The sequence below is a fragment of the Poecilia reticulata genome, chromosome 18 (assembly GCF_904066995.2).
Source record: "Poecilia reticulata chromosome 18, P_reticulata-male-v2, whole genome shotgun sequence".
NCBI lineage: Eukaryota > Metazoa > Chordata > Actinopteri > Cyprinodontiformes > Poeciliidae > Poecilia > Poecilia reticulata.
The window spans coordinates 21,654,821-21,680,008 of NC_088847.1; the positions used below are offsets into that span (position 1 = coordinate 21,654,821).

General features: G+C 40.5%; 1 protein-coding gene across 4 annotated transcripts; it reads left to right on the forward strand.

Moving 5' to 3' along the window:
• Positions 1-565: 565 nt before the first annotated feature.
• tmem102 (transmembrane protein 102) lies at positions 566-24,888 on the forward strand. 4 transcript variants are annotated; one of them, XM_008435586.3, is made up of 7 exons: positions 566-1,161; positions 3,378-3,589; positions 15,732-16,070; positions 17,520-17,713; positions 18,387-18,599; positions 19,911-20,549; positions 21,537-24,888. In XM_008435586.3, the coding sequence occupies exons 2-6, from the start codon at positions 3,388-3,390 to the stop codon at positions 20,511-20,513; spliced, it is 1,551 nt and encodes a 516-aa protein (XP_008433808.1). In that variant the 5' UTR covers positions 566-1,161; positions 3,378-3,387; the 3' UTR covers positions 20,514-20,549; positions 21,537-24,888. The 4 variants fall into 4 exon arrangements, with proteins under 4 accessions (XP_008433808.1, XP_008433805.1, XP_008433810.1 ...); XM_008435583.3 differs by having other exon boundaries at positions 567-1,161; positions 19,911-24,888; XM_008435588.2 differs by lacking the exon at positions 566-1,161 and adding an exon at positions 1,171-1,732 and having other exon boundaries at positions 19,911-24,888.
• Positions 24,889-25,188: the final 300 nt, after the last annotated feature.

The following is a 25,188-nucleotide window of genomic DNA, read 5'->3' on the forward strand; positions in this document are numbered from 1 at the left end:
AGGCTTCAAATGTCAAAAATATGCAAGAAATTCACAGAAATTTTGATGAAAAAAAGGACATTTCAGGGTCTGAAAATGTGAGTTTCCAAGAAAATTTTTTATAAATTTTAAGAGTACTTTGAGAAATTTTCTAGAAAAAGGTTTTTGAGAAATTCAGCCTTTGAAACTCAGAAATTTCCAGGTTTTTTTCTAGAAAATTTGTGAAATTAATCTAAAAAACCCCCCACAATTTTCCCTGTTTATTTCTTTTGTCTTTCTAGAAAAACATTCTGAGATTAATCCAAAAAAATGTAATTTTTTTCTAGACATTTTTCGACTTTTCAAATTTAGAAATGTACACTTTTTTTTTTTTTTTGGAAAATTTCTGGGATTAATCTAAAATATTTGTCAGTTTTCTGCAATAATTTACTTTTTTTTCTATCTACACTTTTCCCAATTACCACCGTATTTGTAGGTAATTGCTGCAAAAGATGTGCATTAGATTTAACAACAAGTTAAATTCCCCATAGTTGTGTTTTAAATAATAAAATCAGGCTCAGGAAAAACATTACAATAACTGTGTGCTATTACTTGGATTAATGAACAGCCTGTCCTCCTCTGCCCTCAGATAATTCCCACACATTCATCAAATCTCCAGGGCATGGATTCCACTAATTCCAGCAGCATTACCATAATAGGATCTAGTTTTATGAGCAGGTGTGACAATCGCTTGTATATTAAATAGCATTTTCCTCACTTATTGTAAACATGCTGACAGCTTTGGATCAGCATCCATGTCCATCATCTCTGCTGTAGAACCATGAAACCTCCCAGTTCCTCCTCCAGCCAAACCTGAACTCTGCATTTTATCTTCTCCACAGGGACACAGACCCGTTTTCAATCATAACTCTGACCTCAGACACCCGTGTGTGTGTTTTTCTCCACTCAGCGTGGGGCGTACGCTCCACTGCATTCCACCACCCATGCTGGCTAATCCCTGGATCCTTTGAGTAGGACCATGATTTGTGGGACGGTGTTGCCAGGGGGAAGGTGGTAGCGGTGGTGGCGCTCGGATCCTGTTGGAAATGACAGCTGAGGAAGGCGGATTGGAGCTCGGGGACCAGAAAAGCAGCAGAGGCAGGAGATAGCGAAGAAAGTGCCGCACTTCGCCGTTTTCAAAGGGTGTGTTTGTGTGTGCTGGAGAGCAGCTTTTAGCCTCTCGGCTAATCATTTGTCATGGATCAGTGTGTGCGTGTGTCGCCTTGAAGCTAAACGAAGCCGCGTGCGCGTGTGGGGATACACGCATCTGTATGTGACTGTGGATGTGTGTTTGTTTGCTAACATGTCAAATCTGACATGTTAGCTATAGTGCTAATTTACCAAAGCTAGTTGGCTAATATCTTAAATTAGCTCTTTCTGGGTGCCGCCTGGATGCAACACGTCCAGCTGTGTGTTAGAGATATTGTAGCTATTTTAGCACTGTTGCTACAACAGTTCAAGACCATTTCTTGTATGAAAGGTGTAGTAGGTGTCAACTGTTGGACAGCAGGTAGGCTAATTTTGTCGGCTAATAGCTTAGCAGCTGGCTCGCTAATTGACCCAGTTTAAAGGGGCAGAGGCCGTCTTGGCGTTCCAACGCGACACTAACTTTGTTTACAACTTTTCTCCCCCGCCCCTAATTATTTTGTTACACTTTTCAACAACAGTTTCCCATTTCAGACCCAACATCCTGTTTTCAACTCTGAACCTTCAGGTAAAAGTTTTCGTTCTGCTACGTAAAATGTTTTTGGACTCGTTTAGCTCTCGGTACATTTAATCCGCTAACTCCACCAACCGTCGCCTCACGTGCCCGTCTACGCTGCTGGGAGAATTCACGTTTCCATAGCAACGTAAACAAAATATGTAAACCAGGTTGAAGATGTGTAGATCATCATTAAACATATTGTATCAATCCCAGAGGGAAGGTAAATGTCGCTGTAACTTTTATATAATATATGGAGTCATTGTACATGCTGATGGCTGTGGGCAGGAACCATCTACAGTAGCGGACTGTGTTACAGTGAATCGGAAGAAACCTCTGACTGAAGACACGGTTGTCAAAATTTAAAGTTTTTGAGAATCCTTAAATAGAATAATTTTTTTATGATAGATTTATTAACGACAAGCCTAAAGAGGTGTACGTAAAAACGATTTATTTTTAAATATAATACTATAACAAATTTTAAATTATGCAAAGATCACGTTGAGGTGAATTGAAACCATAGAGCTGGTTCATTATTCATTTGTTTCAGCAACTCGGTTCAAGATATTAAGTGCTATATTACTAAAGTACAGCCTTAGTTGTACTTTTGTAATTGTGCCAACTCCAAATTCACTTTCTCAGAAAATTAGAAGATCTTATAAGATTAAGAAATATTTTTTATTCAGAGGCTTGATTTTCTAACCCTCTTGTAGTTTAGAAAATCATACGGAACAAAGCTAATTATCCACAAAGAGGAAAATCCACACAGTCTATTGTGCTGTACCTAAGCATATTTACAGAAAGTTTAGTGGAGGGAAAAAGGTGGTAGAAAATGTTGCACAAGCAAAAGCGATACCTGCATAATTGTGAACAAATCACTGACTACCTGTAGAAAATACAAAATTCTGGTGTAATAAATGCATGAATGCTCAAAAAATTGACATTAGTTTGACTTTGTTATATTGCCTTGAAACTTTCACAAAGTGCTCTTAATGTTCTACTCTTAGTTGCTCTTTGCCTGTTTTTTATATAAAAGTTTATTAATGTTACAAAGCTATACTTTTGCCTGTACTGTAACCTCAAATGCAGGGAGCCCACTAATACTCACTAATACTCATTCACAGTTAAAATGCTGGGATTCAAGCTCAAACTGGAACCATTAAGATTAAACCAAACCACCAAGTCTGCAAAAATCTCCCCACATTCTACTAAAAAATTAACTATAATAGTTGGAGAATGACAAAATAGGCTTAAAATTCTTATTATTTTTGTAACACATTGTGATTACAAGGCTGAGTTATTAACAGAAACAGAGCCTTAACGTGTATAAATATCACAAAACGTTGTTTTTATGTTCATTTCTCTTTTGGTTTAATGTGTTATGATTCTCTGTTCTTCTGCACCAGCAGCCCTCTGAGTCTCATGATTAACACCAGGCAGCACATAACAAGTCAAAACAATAAATGCTCTTTATTTAGATGGAGGGAAATTCATTGTGTTATTTTGGTACATGGAAACTCTCAGAAACGGTAACTATTCAGTCAAAACCTTTCTTTTAATTACTTAAAATAAGTAAAAAGGAATAAATAAGTGTAATTGATGGGTGGAACTCTTTCTTCTTAAACAAAGCTTCCTGTTTTTCTTCTTCGGTCCTCAGGGTTGCTGAGATGGAGTCGCTGATGAACGCGGTGACGCCGCGCTCGCCGGCCCCCGTTAAGAAGCTGTCCGAAGTGGACTTCCGCTCAGGGGCTACGCTGGAGCAGCTGTCGGCCCAGGTGTCGGAGCTGGTGCTGCTGGAGCAGGGGGAGTTTGGAGACCAGACCGCCTTAGAGGTCCACACTGCCAAGGACTTCATCTTCAACATGCTCGGTAAAAATAAGCAATTTTTTGGATGGATGAGACGAATAATGTGCCTTCTCCCAATGCTAACTGGGAACAACCAGTCAGAGGCAGGAGGCGGGTCTTAGCGCTGTCAATCATGCTTTATACGTGCCGCTCACACTCTCACAGTTGCTCTCTCCCCACCAGCATAGCCTGTTGTGAATACTAAGGCAATTTAGCATAGCCACCAATGACGGTGAATAAACGTTTTTCCTGTATCAGTAAGATGTTTCTCCACCTTTAAATGTGTATCAGCGCGTTCATCCGGATGATTGACAGCGCTAAGACCCGCCTCTTGGCTCTGATTGGCTGTTTCTGGTGCATTTCTTCAGATGACAATAGCAGCTCAGGTAGGATGTGGAGGAGATCGATCTTTTCACTAATTATCTGTCTCATAGCAAACTGTCACAAAATGGAGACAGTTTCAATAAATATGTAAAAAATATATTTTAAATAAAAGTTACATAGTGTAAAGTTACATAGGTCAGATAATTGATAAGGACTCACTGTAGTTTTTAGGGCAATGAGTCCTGTTGGTTATTACGTAGTTTTTAATAAATCAAGTTTATTTGTGTTGCACATTTCAAAAACAACGCAGTTCAAAGTGCTTTACATCAAAAAAACACAAAAAATCAACAATTTAATCATTAAATTTTTCCAAGTGCCGTCATTACACATCAAAATGTTAGGCGTATAAATCCTTGCAAACAGTATCTCATGCGATTATTGCCTTTTTCTGGTCAATTTAAGAACAAATCTGATTGAAACTTGGTGAGGCTCAGATGCTAATCACTCTGACTGATCTTCAGGTTTTTACCTGAAGATCAGTAGCAGGGAAAGCTTTGGTTCTTCTTGTCCAGCCTTGTTTGCTACAGTTTTAAGTTGTTTTAAAATATTCTGCTTTTGCTTTGAATGCGTAATGTTTAGGTAGGTATGTATCTTTGGGGTAGATACATTGTGATAGAATATTAAAACCATGTAAATAACAGCAGGAATGAAAACAACTTCCTGAGCTGCTGGGAGGAAGGATCTGTGGTAACGCTCCTTTGTGCACCTGGGATGCAACAGTCACTGAAGGAGCTTCACAGTTTTTTTTGTTTTGTTTTTTTTTTGTGCTAAATTAAGAAATTATGTCAAAATGCTTTAGTGAAATTAAATGTTTCTAAGTGTTTCAGCCCATAGAGATAAACATCGTCCCTCCAGATATGACTGGGTTGTTGCACATGTTAAGGTTGCAGTTCTGTGAAGAAATACGCCGTCATTGGGTTTAATCAGTCCGGTCTGCAGCGTTTCTCTCTGGTTTTCCATTTCGCAGCTGGAACACTTTTAGGTCGGGTTTGGTGTCTTTCCCAGAGTTACTTTCTGACTCCAGAGGTAAATAAATCGGCACCGGTTCTGTGAGTTCTGGAAATGTTCTCCGCTGCATTTCTGATTTGAGCCGTTTCTAAGTAAAGAACATAACCAGCGAGCCAGAACAAGTCGTCTCTTTTTCTGTTTCTGCTTGTTATTGCTTGTAGCTTGTGCCACTGTAATGTTGCAGCTGTAGAAATGTGTATTTGCTCATAAGGTTTACAGTGTTGTATTTATTTTCCAGGTTTATTAGGAATTTGTTTTAGTTTACTGGGACGAATGGGGAGCTTTGCTGCTTTTTCTAGGATCATTTGAAACGTTTTGCAGACAGATGACAAAGTGGTTGTCAATGTAGATACAGTAAAAGGAAACAAGTTATCTTTTATTGTCGCCTGTTTTATTCGATGTAGGAGTATCTGTATCTGAGATAAACACACCTGGATAAATAAATATTAAATTAAACCCAGTAACCCTCGTATATAGATTGTGTTGATTTGAATCTACTTCACAAACTTTGCTGTAAACCTCAGAAAACTGATGGCAAGTTTTAGCTTTTTGCTGCAAGTTAAAAACAGAAGAGGACGTATCTGTCCAACAGGTGGCACTGTTTCTCCTTTCTGTCTTCTAACGCTCATCTTCCTGGCCTCTCTCGTTGGTGTTGATATAAACCAGTTAAACGTTAAAAGACGGCTTGTTCAGAAGCCGTTTTTCATGCTCAGAGTTTCCGTATCTTATCAGCCGGTTTTCCTCTGCAGTTTTTGCTGGTTGATGGATCGCTCTTCTCTCTTCCTCGCCTCACCTAGTGAGAAACGGCACAAATCAAACTGGGATCCAGCCTCTCCTTTCTCATCTTCTTGCCGCCGCACGCAGACACGCATCACTCCCTTGCCCCAGCAGGAGCCTCTTTGCTGCTCCCGTCATTTTCTTGAACATCTCCTGACGGCTCCTTCAGGTCTTGCAGGCGGCTCAATCACCAGCGGCTCACCGGTGCGAAGGAGGGAACAAATAAAAGTTTGACACTTTGAACAGTTGGAAAGTTTGCGTTTAGATTCTGGGCTTGTAAAGCCGCCGAACGTGCGGCGGCTTCGATGAAAGGAAGCAGATATCGTCCTGATCTGGGGGAGCCGTATTTCAGCGCGCTGGGCTGCTCTTTTCTAAAGTTTGAGCTGCTGACGGATTCTCACTTGGGCTGTCAAGGAAAAGGCAGGAGAGGAGATTAAACTCGCAAACAGACATGGTGATTTTCCTCACAGCCTGACAGATTCTCATGCTCTTATTTACCTCATGTTTGGGTAAACAATTCGGTTTGCCTTCTGGGGGGCTACTGTATAAATCTTTTAAGATGAAAAAGAAGAAGAAGCAGATCCCCACTGGTGGAAGAACGAGGAGAAGTTCGGAGGTCATCCTCTCTCTGAGCTTCGGGAAGACTGCTGCTTTCGATCAGAGCTTCAGAAGTCATCAACATCTTTCTGCTTGGTTCCAGGGATGGACGTTTGTATCAAAAAACAGATTAAAAGCTTAAACTGCATTGCAAGGAGAACCAGATATGTCCAGAGAGATTTCCTCTTTTTTATTTCTAGCAGTTTTATGCTAAAAATCAAAATCAGGTGAAAGAAAAATCAACTTCTGTGATTTTTTTTTTTTCTACTCCCAGTGAGGCAACTTCGCAGGTTAAAATGTGATTAGTTGTGAAGAAGGTGAATTAAAGAAAATTCAGAAAACTGAAGAAAAAATACACCTGGAACTTTAACGTGTTAATTCCATTTAATCAATCAATCAATCAAATTTTATTTGTATAGCACATTTCAGCAGCAAGGCATTTCAAAGTGCTTTACACAATTAAAATAAAAATAGCAAGTGACATTGAATTAACAGTGAGAAAGAGAAAAAAAAAATTACATCGATTTTAACGCATTTTTGTTTTTACATACGAAAGTTCTGAGTGGAACCTTTGTGTTTGTGTTTCTGGTACACCTGTAAATCTGACGCACAAGCGAAATGCACAAACAATGATGGACGACAGAGGCGCTTTTCATGCTTTAAAAAACAATAACCTAAGTAAAAGATTAAAAAGAATAAATATATTGTTCTTGAGCTCAGATGTCTTTTTATTAGGTGATGTTGCTACAAAATGTTGCTTATTTTATAGATATACAGAATCCTCAGCTTGTACAGTTCTCTGCAGACCCCACACATCCTGGACACTAACTGTTTAGACTTTTCCTTTCAGGTCGGCTTCCACAGAAACAGTTTTAGCATATTTGTACTGTTACAACTTGTAGTTTTTATTTTTTTATATGTAAAATAATGCCTCTAAATACACATACTTGCTTTTTTCTTTTGTCCTTTTTACGCTTGGAAGTGAAGTCCTTTGATTGTTCACACAATTTTGGTCAAAAATGCTGATTAGGATTCTGAACCAGCCCAAAATGGCAACTTAAAAGGACATTTTAAATGTTTAATTGATTTAATTTACTCCAAATTTTGAACCTTGATTTGAATCGTTAAGACGATTATTATGATGAGTGGATGCCAATTAGAACTTCTTATTCTGTGCAGAATGACCCGACCGCTGAATATTTCTGCTAAAACCCTTCACCTCATTCAAAGGAAAAAAGTCATTTTTTATTCCAGATTTTCTCCCTTTACGGAGGCGACTTTCTGATCCAGACGTTCTGCGCCTCAGGCGTCGAGGGGCCGGGCGCCAGAAACCAGCCTCCGCTTTATTATCGCACGCCCAGCTAACCCTCTGTTAGCGCCGTTTCCGATTTGGGAGCACATCTTTGCTCGGCAGCTGGGACCAGAAGACGAATCAAAATCCTCATTTGATCAGCCGCTCTTTGTTTGTGCTACAATTTTCATCAGCCCAGACACGGAGCCCAATCAGAGCCAACGCTGTTGTTTGTGCTGACAGCGGCGTTGAGTCTTTACGGTTGGGGAAGCCGGCGTGTCGGCGAATCTCCCAGCAGATGCTGATGAGTTCGCATCCTCCTGCTGCAGATCGCACAGCTGTCTCTGATTGAACCGGCAAGCAGCGTCTCCGTGGCTCAAGGCGAAAGATGTCACATCTGATCCGTCGTTTAAGGAGTCTTCTCGGCTCCTAATTGAACATGACTGGGGTTTTGACACCGCATGACATCGTTTGACAGAGTCTTCAATTAGATGATTAAGGGTTTAAAAATCTCCAAGTGTTCCTGAGGCAGCGTGTGAAACGATTAGCCGCTATCGGAGGATGACGGGACCGTCTGACCTTTTATCTGAGTGAAAAATGAAAAATCCTCATCGGTACCTCGGATAGTTGGTTAGTCTAGTTTGGGTCGTCTTCAGATTGACTCAAAAACTGTTGATTTCCTCTGTTTGAACATTTTCCAATAAGTTGTTGTTTTTACAACTGGGAGAAGCTGATTAGGAAAGCCAAAGAAGTTGAAGACGAGGTTGAATGGATGCAGAGCAGAGACAGAGGAATGGATGATATCCCCAACTCTAGCATCTCTCTGTCCAACTCTACAGCTAAATAAAACCAAGGTTTCATTCACACCAGCCATGTTTGGTCCACTTTAATCAAACTCCAGTCCGTTTGTCTATAAAATCTGGTTTATTTGGGGAAGTGTGAACTCTGAGGTAGACCAAACACACAAACTATGGTCCACCTAAAGTCCAGCGTCTCGGCTCGGTTGAAGTAAACTCTGGTGTGACTTAAATGCCAAACTCCAAAAGCAGGAAGTAGACTACAGTGCAGGGCATTCTGGGTAAATGCAACTGAAAACAAACGAGCTAGCCTAGCGCTAGTGAGAGAAATTACGCTTGATCTTTTAACAAAGACAAAAGAGAAAGCCAACAACCACTAAAACCTGACGCTACTCCTTTTTCATGTTGTTTCCTTCAGTGGTTCTTGGTGCAGCGCCCCCACAGGCGAGGAGGGGAACAGGTGAAAGCGAACTGCAGCAGCTGAAAATGTAACAGATGTAACTTCGGTCCCCAGTCGAATTGAGTTTACCTTACTCAGGGTTTCCTCCAGTTTACTTTAAGCCTGGCAGGCCACCAGGCTTAACTTGCCCCCCACCAGGCTAAGTGTTATTAATTTACTTAAAATTTTTAATTCTTTTATACACCAGTAACAATGACGGTAAAGAAGGATTAAGCTAGGCTTTCAGTTGATGCATTGAACTGGGTTTGAGGGCCAACGGGCCTCATTGAGGGCCAACGGGCCTAATTATGGAAATAATATTTCCAAATTATTTCCATAATTTGGAAATAAATCACACGATTTTATTTCCAAATTATGATGCCAGCTAGTTCACCTCCACATTTTGTAACTTTTAAAAATGTTTTAACACAAAAACACAGTTATGCTTTTAGGATGTACTGAGAATCAATGAGCCTTGCAGAAACTGTCTTTAGTCAGAGGCTTCTTGAGAGTCAATGCAACACTGACTGCTACTGGATATACTTCCTGTCCACTGAATCACTTGGTTGATGAGTGACGACAGTATTTAATTTCTTTAAGATAAATAATTCAGCTTACTCCCAGCTGAGGCGTCTCAAACTCTTTTTGTGTTTCTGTTCTTCCATGTGAAATCTGTATCGTTTGTCTTAACATCCACTTTATGTAGAGAATCTAAAGAAGTAGTCAATCGAGACTTGGAGAACAGCTACCGTCTGCAAAACAGTTTCAATTACAGAAGTCGGGGGCAACAGAGCTGCTGTAAAAGTCTCAACCCGCCGTGGTTTTTCTCCTCTTCGCTGATAATTCACTGTCATTTAGCGACGGGTAAAACGGCGGCATTACCGAGATCAAAGCAGCAGAGAGGAACCGAAATGACACCGACGGCTTCCTCTCTGCAGGAGGTTCAGACACACCACGTCTGTCATTTCTCATCCCGATCTCACTTACACACACACACACACACACAGAGCAGGCCTTTTCTGAAGCATCTGTTTCTGAGTTAATCTCCTGCCATAGTGTGAAATCATGAGCAGCGAGGAGACGGAGAAGCTGATCAGTCTGAATTAGACTGGAGTTGAAGTTTGGGGGTTTATGTTGCATATTGTTGTTTAAACTGGGGGTCGGCGTTCAAGAGCCAATGTTGTGGCTATTTATGTTACTTTTTTGTGAATCGTAAGTTCTGTCAGTTTAGGTTTTTTCTTCAAGCAGTTGAAGTGTCTGGAACCAAAATCTGTTGTTTTAATTTGTTATGGTCACTTTGGAAACTTTTAGACTCTCCCTTTAACTCAGGGGTGACCAAAGTGCGGCTCAGGGGCCATTTATGGCTCCAGATTGACACTGGGTGGCCCTTGATCACAGCTCATGTAGTTGATGCAGATTTGAAAAGGATTAAAATGAAAATTGTAATTTACAACACAAGATATTCATCCAAGTTTTCTGCTTTTCATTTAATTTCTTAGTAATAGGGACCAAAAACATTCAGATTCTTTGACTAAAATGCAGTTTTGGGCATTTATTCTGACAAGTTTAATAAATTTGTCAGAATGAAGCAAGAGTAGCCATATTCTGTCCTTGTTGCTAAAAAGACAACAAAAAAAATTCAGAACCAAATGAAAAATTTAGCATTTGCTTTGCTGTTTTTTTCTTGCAAAACTGCAGGACCGTTTTTTTTTTTGTTTTAAATCTACAACTTACACACCCCGTCTACAGAAGTCTGTTTTGGTTATTTCATTAAAATATCGAATGTTTAGTTTGTGTATTTAGCCGATAAAAATAAATATAATGTTTTTAAACAGCATAAAAATTTTGTGGCCCCACGTGACATTTTTGGCCTCGTGCTAAAAGGTTTGGACACGACCGCATTAATTTGAGATTAAAGCTGCAGTTTGTAGCTTTTACAAAACATATTTTACATATTTGTTGAAAATGTCACAATGCCGTGACAGTTTAGTATTAGACTGTGAAAAAATGTAGCTCCCAGTGCTAAATAGAAACTACCAATCAGAGCCAGGAGGCGGGTCTTAGCACTGTCAATCATGCCTGTGTGGTTGCCGCTCTCCTCTTTGCTGCAGCTAGTGCAGAATGTCGTGAATGCTAAGGCTAGTTAGCATGGTCACTGATGACAGCGGATAAACTGTATTCCTGTAATAAGTTGTTTCTCTGCCTTTAGCACATTTAGAAGTGTGTGCATGAGGTTGATTGACAGCGCTAAACCCCTCCTCCTGGCTCTGATTGGGTGTTTTTGGCTCAGGGAGGAGGTGGAGGAGATCGATCTTTTCACAGATTATTCCTCATTCTGTCACGACATGGTGACAGTTTCAACAAATATGTAAAAAACATTTTTTAAATGAAAGTTACATGCTGCAGCTTTAAGTGGTTAGATGAAAAATCTGCAGAATGTGCCGCTTAATCGTGTGAATAATTGATTAATCGATAAGTATAATCACTAGTTGCAGCCTGGGCTAAAGAGCCTCATGCCTGGTCTAATGGATATGGAGGATTTCCTTCTTTAAACGACAAATATTAAGGAAATGCTTAGTTTCTAGTCAAAGTATGGATGTTTGAAGTAATAACTGTCTTTGCGTCTCACTCTGAGGTAAATCAACAGGTTTCTTAGCGATCACTCCCTGTTGGGCGCTTGGTAGTTAAATGGAGGCTGTAGAAATGACTGTCGCTGCTGTAATGCGAGTTTAAATTCACCTCACTTCAGCATAACTTATGATTATAATTTACTGAAATTCTGCCTGGGTTTCCCTTTGATGGGACACAAAATGAGTCTTTTGGGCCGGGAAGGCGTCCTCTCCTGGAGACGTACATCCGTGACAGGATTAGGGTTTAATCCGTGGCTGTGAAAGCAGCCGGGACCGGCGCTGGGAGTGTTTCCGTGTGTGTGTGTGTGTTGGTTTGTCCTGCTGACCTGTTTAACAGTTTTCAATTAAAAAATTACAATTTCTTTTTTATTAGTTTTTGGAAGAACTTCAAACTTATGGCGGAAAGCGTGGCGCTTGCTAATTGATACGGTTTTTTAATTTCTTGGCTATTTAACCCAATTTATTAAAGGCTGATTAAATCAAATAAATCAGAGCAGACTCTGCTGCAAACCTGCTGAGCTGTTATCTAATGTCTGCTCTTCCTCTTTAGCTTTTATCCATCCTTTTTCCTCTTGGCTGGTTTTAAATGTTGCAAATCAGTTTGAAAATCCGGAAACTTCACCTCATCTCTGATCGGTGTGAAGAAAAAAACCATCACATCTGCTCTCCATTGCTGCTGTAGTTAAATCTGCTGTGCTGCTTTATCCTAACTTTACAAATTAAAGTTTAGGAATAGTTGGAAATATTCCTAAACTGTAGAAACTCATTAAACTCGATGAGTTTAAACAGCCTGGAGCTGGAAAAAATAAAGCGTAAAACCAGTGAATGTAGAATAACTTCATTTTTCCTCATCACTGAATCTGTTGCTCTCTTTAAAGTAATTGGAAACAAGAACATTTTTAATTATGAGAAGGTCAAAGGTTGAGGGTTGGAGGACTGGCAATAGTAAAATAACCCAACAATGAATTCAGCTGCTGCTCTTTAACCCTTTAGACTGAACTGACCTCCTTGGATAAAAAGTACTTCAATATAAACATGTATGAGTCATGTTGGTACGTGGAGAATTAAATATTCTCTAAGTTTGTTTAGAAGCAGCAGATCTTTAGCTTTGATTGGAGTTTAAAAGTTCTCGGTGGGTTTGAAATCAGTTGCGTAACAAACACCAGAGGCTCTTCGTTCACCGCCGGGATCCTGCAGTTCAACTTTCAGACGATGTTTTTCTTTCTTAAAACGCCTCCGAAGCTCTCCGGCTGTTTTTATCCAAAGAAGCAGGGAAGACAATGTCCCGCTCATTAAGTCTTATTTCTCCTGCTCAGATGTTAGATTAAAACTGGAACCACTTTCACTCAACGCTCACACGTGTTTGATGTTCGTCTAAGAAACGGAATAAAATCCGACTTTGTGTTGAACACAGCTGCACAGAAATGCAAAGAGAGAGACGGGAAGCTTTGGTTTAATGCAGTCAAATAAGATGCCGTTTGACTCCTATTAGGGTTTATTTTCAATCTCTGGATGTTCCTCCATTTTATTTTTGCTCGATTTTATTTTACCTTTAATGACGTGAAGCCATCAAAACATGTTAATTAAATGGATGCCAATAGTAATAAGATAATCTCCAAAATCCACCAAGTTGAAAGCCCTCAGGGGCCAAAATTACATTTTATCTCCATTATAAAAGACATAAAAATAGTTTTATTGTGAATTCTTCCTTGTTTACATCCACAACAATAAATTAAGCTACTAATATCTTAATTAAACAAACATTAGTATGACGTTAGCCTTAATCTTTACAGTTATTTAACGTTTTGTCGGTGTATAAAATGCTTTGATTCTGGCGGGTCCAAACTTTTTGCATCAAGGACCAAAATCACCAGCTTGAAATTCCTCTGAAGCCAAAATTAGCTCTTACTCTCCAACTGAAACACAAAAATGGTATTGTTGTGAATTCTTCTTCTGCTGGATAAACGATTAATTAAACGGTATTTTTAATTAAACCATCATTTGTATGACATTTGCTTTAGTTTTTACAGTTATTTAACTTTTTGGGCCAATTATGAATCTTTTTTGTTGGTCTATGAAATGATTTAGTTCATTTTCAGCAACAAAAATGATCTTTTTAAAAAAATAAAAACAAACAAACAAGCAAACCTTTCCTGTGTTTAGCCAAATATAAGTGATGGGTGTGCTTATGTGTGTTTCTGGGTAAAATGTTTCTGGAGGTTTGTGACATGACTTTCGATGAAATAAAAAAACATTTTCTGTTGAAGATTTGAGCTTTCTGTGGAAATCTCATCTAAAAACAGTTACATAAAGTGTCAAACTGCATCATTTTCATATGACATAGAGCCAAATTTCTGTGCTTAGCTGCTACTTGTAATTTAAAAGAAAAATAGACTTTAGCTGCATTAGTAAAAAGAAGCATTTTCAGTAGATATCCCAACATAGTGTCATATTAGGTGTTCAGATGCAGTTAGTTAGCGCGGGGCGCAGCTCAGAACTGTGTATCGTAATAATGTTCAAAAACAAAAGTTCTGCAACTCACCTTGAGAAACTTTCCACTGGTACCTTCAGGCTTTCTTTTAAGTGACTCGATCTTATTCCATTTATCTATTATTATCTTTAGTAAGCTAGCTGTAGCGTCGCTAATGTCCTGGCAAATTAACGGTTGTTTACATGTAGTACCTGGCGGACCACAGTTTGAGGAAGATTGTCGTAAATCCCCTCTGGCTGATGAACACCCTTCCTCACCGTCTCTCCCCTGCGTCGTCTGCGCTTCACCTCCGACCTGAAGCAGGTAGCAGTCGCCTGTGGGCCACTTCTCCGTCAGATCAGGCTTTCTTCTCGGTTCTCTCTTTTTAAATGGGCTGAGATCATTTACTCCAGGGGGGTTCCCACTGTCCCAGAGCCCGAAAAGTACACAACACAGCTAAGTAGTCGTGGAGGGATTTGGAGACTTGAGCTTCTCTGACAACGTTTTCAGAGTGAAGGAGAGAGTGGTTTCAGACTCCAGGGAGTTCTGGTACTGGCAGGATTTAAGCTGCAACAGGAAGACGATGCATCTCGTGCCTCTTCCAGATGCTTCACGTCCCGCTGTGTGAGGTTTACTGGAACGAGCTGCTCTGACGGCGATGCATTATTCAGAACTGTGTTTTCTGAAACCTCAAACTATTTATCTCTGCCAGAAAATGAAGCTTTTTTTAGTGCAGGAGCCCAGAATGGACGAACAATGGGCATGATTTTTTTATAGCCATAAAAAATTGACGCATCTGCTGGTCAGTCTACAACTTGACCAGCAGATGTCGCTAAAAAGCCAGGAAATTTAAAGCCGGAATTAGTTCTAAACCAACTTACCTGATTAAATAAAAATAAAAATCAAACTTTTGCTTCATGCCAGTGGGTTAAAATACAAGGTGATATCTAATTTATTTCAATAATCGATTAATCATTTCAGCCCCAAAACTATTAGTATAACGATAAGACTTTTGAATAAGAATTTTGGTTGATAATTATTTTTTAGTTTTCTTTTGTTTTATCTGAAGTATTGCCAGACTGGTGGCATGACTTTCCCTGTTTTATCCACAGTTTTTACACCTGTAGTTTTTATTTTGAAGCAGTTGAGACACAGTGGACAAACCTTAAACTGCTGCTGCGCCAGTTACTCAGCAGGCCGTTGCTAGGTAACTGAAGAGTGAGTGAGTTGCTAGGTAACCAAAGAGTGAGTGAGTGAATGAGTGAGTGAGTTAGTCCATGTTACTAACCCAGCTTAGCCGTGAGAGGCTGAGCGGTTAAAGCCTTTCTTCTGCCTACATTTCCCAGAATGCTGTGCAGGTCTGGATCGGAGTTCAGTGAAATTATTGAATATTCTATCAGGCGTATTATCCATTGATATTGATCACATGTCTAAAATGATTAATGTTGTTACTGATTTATTGTCCGGAACTACTTAATATTTTAGTCATTGTGGTCCAACTGCAATCTACAACTTCACCAGCAGATGTCACTAAAGTGCAATAAAGAAAAAGCTCCTTTTAGTTGAGCCTTAAGCTGCATAAAGTTGGAAAGGAAAATCAAAATAACAAAACTAAACCACAAAAGTCGATGCTGATTTGTTAACAGGGAAAGCAGCTGCTGGTCAGTGAGCGCACCGGCTGGATCTGTTTGACCTATGACCTTTGGTGAAGCTATTCTCCTCTGCTGAAATCACCAAGCTCTTAATTGTTTCTCTCCCTTCCAACCCTGCCAGGTTTAGTCCAGAAGGTGGACCAGCGCCTCCCGGTGGCCAACGAGTACCTGCTGCTGTCCGGCGGCGCCCGGGAAGGCGTCCTGGACCTGAACCCGGAGGACCTGGGCGAGTACGCCAAGGGGGCCGACTTCGACCTGGACTTCACCCTGCTGGTTCCTGCCCTGAAGCTGCACGACCGCAACCAGCCGGTGACCTTGGACATGAGGCGCTCGCCGCCATGCCACTCCTGGCTCAGCCTGCGCCTCTGCGACTCCAACGTCCTGTCGCGCTGGAGCGTCTGCTGCCAGGAGGAGAGCGGGCTCCCCGCCGAGGAAGACGAGGATGAGGAGGAGGAGATGGGTGAGAGAGGGAGGAAGTGAAAGACGAGCGACTGGATGGAATAAACAAAGATGAAAGTGTTGCTGCAGATTGGATTGAGCGCATGTTTTTTTTTGATGCGCGACGCTGTGATGCAATTTCAGCCGACGGCCCGCAGCAGACGGGCCGTTTTTCACAATAAAAGCCCTCAGAAAGGCTCTGAGTTCCACTTATGAAGCAGAACTAAGCGGCGGAAAGTGCAAGATAACGCAGCGGTTTGCAGATTACTCCAGAAAATCAATCTGCCGAACGCTGGCGAGGGCGGAGGGGGGAGCAATGACATTTATTGATATGAATCTGTTTAATTTTTAGCAGTTTGGGACGAAGCGTCAGCTGGATTTTCTGGATGTGTAATAACATTTCCCACCAGATTTCAGGGAGCTGTAATTGTCGAGGCAGGGGAACTGATTAAATCAGGCTTGATGACAGAAAGTGTCGCACCAAATGTGTCCCTGAAAGACGAAAAAATCCACCTGGGTCGATGGTTCCCAGTGGAATAATTAGATTTCAACACCTTTCTCTGCAAAGTGTTCACACCCCCTGAACCAACACATCCTGTCCTGGTGCAAGCCCAAACCTTGATGCTTTTTATTGACATTTATTGCACACAGTAGTGCTGATTGTTAATTATTAAATAGAATAAAATAAGACGGGGTCAGTGAAATCTGTCAGCTTTGTGGTAATTGATTCATTAGAGTTCAGCACATCATCCCAAAACCAAAACGTTTATGTAAAATGAACTCTTTGGAGCCAAGTTTCAGTTTTGTCATCCAATTTTGCTTCATGTCACTTTAGAGTTGGCATGAATAGTCAAAAACATTTTATGGCAATAATTTGGTTAAAAGGCTAAAAAGTTGCGTCCATCTTGAAACTGTCATTCTGAACTTCATCATAAAATGAACTTTTTGAGTTATATGTTATGTTATAATGTGAATCGGACCTGAAGTATTGCTTGGATGCGTTCATGGATATTTCCTTTAATCACCATGGTAACCGTTCAGCTGTCCTGGTTGGACCTAGCCCCGCCTTCTGGGAGCAGCTCCTCCCTACTCAGCTCCTTCAGACTAGCCAGTAGCAATTAGCGAACACCTCCTGAGCTGCTTCAGTGAAACGCTAGTAAAAATGCTGTTAAAGGCTTAACAGAGGAGCCGATGTGTAATGACTTCCTGAAGACGGAGTTTCAGAAAGAGCAGGAGCTTCTTAAAGAGACAGAGGCCCAATTTTCATTTGTAATATTACTAAAGAAAATTTCTTTTACATACAGCATTTTTATAACAACTGAAGTTAACATAGTTACTTGATTATGCTATAAAACAGCACAATGTGACTGGAAAACACAATAATACCCCGTTAATTAGTTTATGGGACACATGAAAAACATTTTTATGCTCTTTGAAAGGTTTCCCGGTGACGTGCTGCTCTGCTGTGCAGGTAAAGGCTCCATCCCGTCGCTGGGCTCCCCTCAGTCCCTGGACGGCTGCTACTTCTCGCCCAGCCTGGTGGCGGACTGGTTCTGGGGGGTGGTGAGCGAGGCTGTGGAGGAGCTGCGGCGCAGCCCGCAGAGAGGCATCCCGACCCCGGAGCGGCTGGAGAGGAACGGACCCCTGACCACCATCATCCTCCAGGTACAACTTAACTGATTATTTAATTTATTTTTTCTGCAATTTTAACAAATTATTAACTTAAACAAGCTCCTATGACTTCCTGAAGTCATTTATTAGACAGTTTTATCCTATTTCAAGTGTAGTAAAATATTTGCAGTAGGAACTAGACCAAAATTACCGTTTGTGTTTTTGCAGTGTAAGTACAAAAACATTTTACTCATGAACGTTTGCTGAAAGCAGACCACTCATAATGTCTCCTCTGAGTCTTTTTCTGGTTTCATTCTGGTTTTCTCAATGTTGGTTAGTTATTTCTTGTGTAAATGTTTTCTTTTGTTGATGTTTTTTTTTTTGTTTGTTTTAATTGAACTATCTGTTCTTTGACTATTTTGGGGGTTTTTTCTGCTTAATTGTCTTAAAACAAAGGATGAACTTCATCTATTGTGCTTATTCCAACATATTTGATTAATGTTCATTGTCCTAAACGAATAAAACAGAAACGGCAAAACGGGACTTTTTAAACATTTTATTTGATCACTCGATTAATCGTCAGAATAATAGTTTCTGTGCGGGCGTTGCCGTGGTGATAAAACCATACACGTGTGTGTGTGTGTGTGTGTGTGTGTGTGTGTGTGTGTGTGTGTGTGTGTGTGTGTGTGTGTGTGTGTGCGTGTGTGTGTGTGTGTCCTTCTTGCAGGCGGGCTCCAGCCGGGTCCTGTACGACCTGCTGCCGGTGGTGTCGTTCCGGGGCTGGCCCGCCGTGGCCCAGGGCTGGCTGACGGCCAACCACTTCTGGGACGGTAAGATCACGGAGGAGGAGGCCATCTCCGGGTTCTACCTGCTGCCCTGCTGCTCCCCGCTGGGCGGCCGGCCCGACCGCGAGTGGAGGCTGGCCTTCTCCCGCAGCGAGGTCAGGAGACGCCCAGGCCGTCTTTTCTCACAACTGTACCACATAGTTGAACACAGATATTTTCATCCACCTAACAGAAAGACACATGAGCATATATTTATCATTGTCTGAAGTTGAACCACATCAAACTTCAGTTATTTATATTTGCTAAATGCTTCAAAACTCAGAACATTTTTTACCAGATTTTTCTTTTAAGGTGTTTAATTTGAGCAGGAAGATAATTTACCTTAAGATTTGCTTGATTTAGTGTCAGAACTATTTATTATTTCTAATGACTCATTGACAGGTAAATCCATGTAATCCAATAAAGGCTGTTTTACATTTTCTACGTTAACGTTATTAAAATTGGAAGATTTTATTTTTTTTGTTAAAGGCGACCTATTCTGCAAAATTTATTTTTGTGCATTATTTTTATTCTTCCGTTTGTGTTTCTGCTGCTTCTAAAAAAAAACCTAAGTATTAAAAAACAACACCCAGCCGTCTTTTGGCAATAAGTTAATGATTTCCTGGTGCCTTGAAAATGTTAAGTTACATCTGACGGGCATTGCACCATCACCTAGCAACCCCAGCCGAGCCCAGCCTGTTACCTAGCAACCCAAGCAGAGTTCCAGCATGCTTGGCCAGCTGGATTTAATGCTGTAGGTGCTGTACAGTGGCTGCTGGAAAACACAATTGTTTTGTTGTTGACTTACCATCCAGATACCACTTACTGCATTCTTGTTGGTTGTGCAGGAGGCTCTACTTCTGCTTTTCAAAGATGTACGATCATAGAATTGTCCACCTGTTTGCATCCGTCTTCACGTGCGTGTGTGTGTGTGGGGGGGGGGGGGGGGGGGGCGTGACCAGCAACAGCATAATTGGATTTAAAGTGACAAATGGTCCTAAAACATCTCATATGAATATGAAAGAGGAACTTGACCAGACTAAAATCTCAATATTTAAAAATGATTTTGGGCAAAAAAAAGGTAACAAACATGTTTTGTTGTTGCCCATAAACCTGTCTGACCTGTTCAAGGAAGCATGATCACCTTTAGATCAGTGTTTTGTTCTCTGACCAGTCTGGTGTGTGAGAGAGAGAGAGACACTTCAAAACATAAAAAGTACTTATTCTTTATGTGGATCTTTTTTATATTATTTATCACATTATTAATATAAATGATACCAAATAGCAGTGAACTGAAACGGTTGTTTTGTCTCCAATGTTTGGTGATGGAAAGATTTGAAACTGACCTTGAAAAGTTTTTGAATTTTGCTGAGGGAAACTTGTGTGAGTCCTGACTGTAACCCGTCTCCTGCGTGGTTCTGGTCCAGGTCCAGCTGAAGAAGTGCATCCCGTTCCCGATGGCGCAGGCCTTCCAGGCGGCCAAGGCGGTTCTGTCCCGCATCCTGGCCCGGCCTCGGTCCGGCCTCAGCCTCTACCACCTGCGCACGCTCCTGTTCTGGGCCTGCGACCGACTCCCCGCCACCTACCTGTCCTGCCCCGAGCCCGACGCCCCGGGCCGCCTCCTCCTGGGTCTGCTGGACGACCTGGCGCACTGCATCCTGGGTAAGAACTGCCCCAACTACTTCCTGCCGCAGTGCAACATGCTGGAGCACCTGAGCGACGGCCAGGCGCTGCTGGTGGCCAGGAAGCTGGCCCATGTGCGCTCTGACCCCAGCGAACACCTGCGGGCCGCCTTGGACCAGGCGCGGCAGGCGGGCCAGCTGAAGAAGGAGCTGGCGGGCGGCGCCACCAACGGACATGGCTCGCCGGGACTCCACCCGGCCAACGGCATCATCTCGCCGTCGGAAGACAAGCTGGCGCAGCGGCTGCAGCAGCTGGTGACGGAGAACCCCGGGAAGTCCATCTCTGTCTTCCTGAACCCCGACGACGTGTCGCGGCCGCACTTCCGCATCGACGACAAGTTCTACTGAGAGTCTGGAACCGGACCCTGCTGCTCCGTTAAGGCAGTATGTCACTTTTATAAAAATATTTGTTAAAACCGTCATCATGTTGTGACAGTTTATGAGACAGATAATCGAGATTGTTTCAGTGCAAACAAGGAACAACCAATCAGAGACAGGAGGCGGGTCTTAGCGCTGTCAATCATGCTTGTGTACAACAATACAGCTTGTCAGCAGAGCTCACGGTGAATGCTAAAGCTAGTTAGCGTAGTCACCAACAATTTGGCTCATCACAACAACAAATTAACTTTGTGAAAATGTCTGGGGCGATAAATCATCCCGACGTTATCGTGATAAATAATAATATTGTTTTGAGAACTTAATCAAGTTATAGAGATAATAATGCAAGAACACATTCTCACAGACCAATGAACTTTAATTTCTAACAAACATTTTAACACTGGAACAGGAAGACATTTTGAATATCTAATATAAATAAACAAAGCAACATAAACAAGAATTTAAAAAAAACACCAGACTGCAGAGAAAAACAAAATATCATCCAAATAGAAATTACTGAGATTGTTTTAATTATTTGATTTATTTCAACAAGTCCATCGATGACGGCAGATAAATGGTTTTCCTGTAATGGTGGGTTGTTTCTCCGCCATTCACACATTTAGGAGCGCATTCATGTGGGTGATTGACAGCGCTAAGGCCCTCCTCCTTGCTCTGATTGGCTGTTTTTGTTCTTCAGTATTTCTCCAGATTATCTGTCTCTAGTGACGGTTTTAACAAATATGTACAAAAACAAAAAAAAAAACAATTTAAAGTTACTCCAACTTTAAGTCTTAAAACCAAAACAAAAACATTTCCTCCTGGAAACAGTTGTCCAGTTAATCTGCTGTTGCCACGGCGACGGTTGTCTCCTATCGAGCTGGCCTTAAGGAGACCGAACAGCTGTAGCCTGGACGTGAAAACGCCTGTGTTGGTCGTTTTTTGTTTATTTTTTTTAAGCGAGAACCAGAGACTGTGTGTTCATGTCTGCCTTAGGGGGTCCGAACACGGCCAACCCTCCACAGAACCCTCCTGACTCGCCCCGTTTCGTTTCACATCGCAGCGGCCGACGGATGAGTCAGAAGAAGAAGAAGAAATCGAGCTGATGAAACAGATTGTAACTGCAAAGTCTGCGAGAACAGAGTCTCTTTTTTTTAACTACTTTTCTGTTCGGTTTGTGCGACGGTTTCTTTGACTTCTCTCAGGTATGCACAAAGTTTCCTGTTTTTATTCCTTTTTAAAGCCTCTAATGACGTTTCACGTCTTCCAAAGAGCCGCAAATGAATTGGTCTCACAAAACAGAAGCACCACAATCAGAATATAAAGGTACGTTTTCCTCCTTCGGACGTCAAGGAAAGTTAGTCGGTTCATCTCTAAGGAATCAGCAGAACAAACCGACTTCCTCCAAAGACAAAGAAACACTCCTTTCATTTCAGGTTCATTTTTATTCTAGCTGACTAGCTTTTTATTGTTTTGATCGATTTAAGTCGCTCTGCAGAGGATTAAACTAAAAATATGATCTATTAGCTCTAAAATTTACAACAGCGTATTAGGGCGACTAGATACAAAAATAATAAAAGTTTCGCCAAAAAACTAAGACAAAACTCAGAAATTTTCTAGAAAAAACACATTTCTGAGCATGATGAAATGATATTTGCTAAGAAAAACTGAAATTTTAAGATTAGTTTGTTTTTTTTTTTGGCGGAAAACAAATACATTTCTCAGCGTGCAAAGTCAAAAATATGTTAGAAAAAATGTGGAAATTTCTGAGTTTCTAAGATTTGGGTGTTTGACATTTTTTTGGAATTTAATCTAAATTCTGAAGTTTTTTTTTTTCTTACAATTCTGACTTTTTTCTTCTGAGATTAGAATCTGGATTCCAGCTTTAAACACCCAAATCAATATTTTTCTCAGAATTTTGGCTTTTTATTTTCTAATAATTCTGAATTTTCTGAGATTTAAGTCAGAATTCAAACTTTAATCTCATAAATCTGATTTTTTGTTGTCAGTATTCAGACTTTTTCTCAGAATTCTGACTTATTTCTTCTGAAATTGATTGAATATTAGAGTCTAATAACTCAGTGAAATCAAAAGTAATCGTACACTAATTCAATCCGCCACTGACGCAGAACAGGCTCTGGGTTCGCTGCAGTACTGTGCGTGAGTTTTAATCCGCTCTACATTTCTTCATACATTTGCTTCCAAGTAGCCCGACATTGCATCATTTTAACTGTTTTCTTAGTTGATGTTTTCTTTGAGCTTCGGCAGCTTTCTTTAAATCCTGACTGAGTGGCGTTTCCCACAAAGTGCCCAGTTTCTGCTCGTATTTTTGACACATCTGTTCGCGTCACGTTGGACAAACTTTGCCTCTTTTTGAGACTCGACGGATTCGGATAGTCGTCCCGCGCCTCCTCCGCTTGGTTGGTCTCTCTTAATGAGCGTCATGCCTCTTGTAAATGAGCGGATGTGTCTCCCAGATGCTGCGCGGTGAATTATTTCCCCCTCGGTGCGTTCATGCCGGTTGGACGGAAGCATTCAGATCCTTCTTCTGCAAAAACTTTTTTTTTTTTTCCTCCGTTTCATTTTCTAATAAAGGAAAAATGAAGCTTTTGACTCTTAAATCTGCCCAACGCTTTGTTTATGCTGCTGCAGAGGAATTCATTAAATAGTTTTTTAGTCTGTAAATGGCTTTTGATGAATTTTAATCAGTTTTAAACTGAACCAGTGGCAGAGCAGGGTACGATGACTGAAGTGTCAGCATGACAGTGGTCGTTTATTCGTTTTCGCTGAATGTTTCCCTTACTGGATGGTTGTTAAAGAGTTTATTTGTAGCATCTACTAACACAGATGTGCGTACTACTGAATTATTCCGTTTTTTAACTGAAGCGGATGTAAACCAAAGCGTGTTGTTGACGCGGTACAGAATGTTTTCAGCACTTTTACCCCCTGAGAAAACATGAGAAACATTCAGATTAAGTGAAATAACTAATGATAGGATTCATCATAGTTACTGTAAAAAAAAAAAAAAAAAAGATTTATGTGTTGGGTTGGAGATCAGACACTGGAAACGATCGTTTTTGTTTTATTTTTGCTTGATTTGTACGCTTAAACTCTCTGAGGTGTTTGAAATCTTGTAAATGCAGATATGCAATCAGGTGGAGGCGCCGGTCGTTTACAGACCCGCTGGAGCAGAGCGGGAATTTACTGCTGTAAATAAAAATTAAAGGAGGGGAGAGGCTGATTCATGCTGCCGTGAACTGTGACGGGGCATTGAAGAAAGAGAGAAAGAGGAGCAAATTTCTGCCAAAGAAACACAGGAAGTTTTCAGAAGAATTTGCTGGAATAAACTTAGAATTTTTTTTTAGAAAAAACTCAGAAATTTTGACAACAATCTGTAGAAAAACAAATGGAAAATTATGAGTTTAAAAGTCAAATATTTAAAAGAAAAAACTTACATTTTGAGATTAATTTCACTTTTTTTTAAAAGAAAAACATGAAAATATGAATTTTAAACATTTTCTAGAAAGAACTTAAAAATCTTCAGATTGGTCTCAGAATTTTTTAGAAAAAAAAAAATCATACAGAATTTGAAAAGTTGAAAATTTGCTTGAAAAAAATCTGAAATATTTAGCTTACTCTCAATAATTTCCTAGAAGCAAACCAGAAGTTTGACTTTGAAAAGTTAAAAATGTGGTAGAAAAAACTAATTTCCAAATTAATCAGAAATTTTCCAGAAAAGCACTTTTAGAGAAACAATGGAAATTTCTGAGTTTCAACTCAAGTTTTTTTTTTCTTGAAATGAATCTCAAAATTTAAGTTTTTTCCCCTCAAAGTTTTGACTTTTTTGAGCTCAGAACATCTCCGTGCTTTTTCTAGAAAATCTAAAACTAACCTCAAAATTGGAGATTTCCCGTAAAATCTTAGACCTATGAAATTCACGGATTTCCTTGTTTTTGTTTTTCTACAAAATTAGTTTCTTTGACAGAAACGTAAACTTCCTTATTCTTTTTTCTACCTCCAATGCCCCTTAATGTTGCAGAGTCAGGATTTATCATGAAACTCACTCCATAAACGTGTTTTAAAGACCTTTGATGATCCTGGATTCGTAGCAAGCTGAATGGACTGAATGTATCCGTCGTTTCTCTGTTTTTTAAGAACAAGTCGCTCTCTGCTGTGTGGAAGGAAGCCCAGCTCCATATCCGCTCTGAACCTGGGTTCTTCCTGCTGTTTTTTGTAAAAACTGTTCACTGATGATTCTTTTGCTATCTTTGTTACTGCTCTTTGTTTCCCGGGGGTTTATATTGGTTGATGTGTGAGCTTTAGCATGAAATAAATCACTATATTTAAAGCTGTGTGGTCAGAATGTCACTGCAGCTCCGCGAATGAGCCAGCAGAGGGCGCCACGGGACCGCAGCTGGCAGAGCCGCCGCTGCAAAGGGAAACTGATCCTGGGTCTGATCGTCTCCAGCGAGATTAAACCGAGGTAAAAAAAAAACTATCTGTAGAACAGATAAATCTGTTAGTGGGTCAAATATAGAGAAAATAATCATCAAAAACCCAGGATGAAAAGTAAACGCACCCTTAAGCTAACACAGTTGGAAGGTTTGACGTGAAATAAAGTTCGGTTAAAGCTAGGATGATTTTCTTT

What these genes read in the sequence shown, in the direction of transcription:
- tmem102 (XM_008435586.3), top strand. Translation starts at nt 3,388, where the DNA reads ATGGAGTCGCTGATGAACGCGGTGACGCCGCGCTCGCCGGCCCCCGTT. An exon ending in CTTCATCTTCAACATGCTCG is followed by an intron (nt 3,590 to 15,731) that starts GTAAAAATAAGC and finishes CAACCCTGCCAG; the next exon opens with GTTTAGTCCAGAAGGTGGAC. An exon ending in TGACCACCATCATCCTCCAG is followed by an intron (nt 17,714 to 18,386) that starts GTACAACTTAAC and finishes TCCTTCTTGCAG; the next exon opens with GCGGGCTCCAGCCGGGTCCT.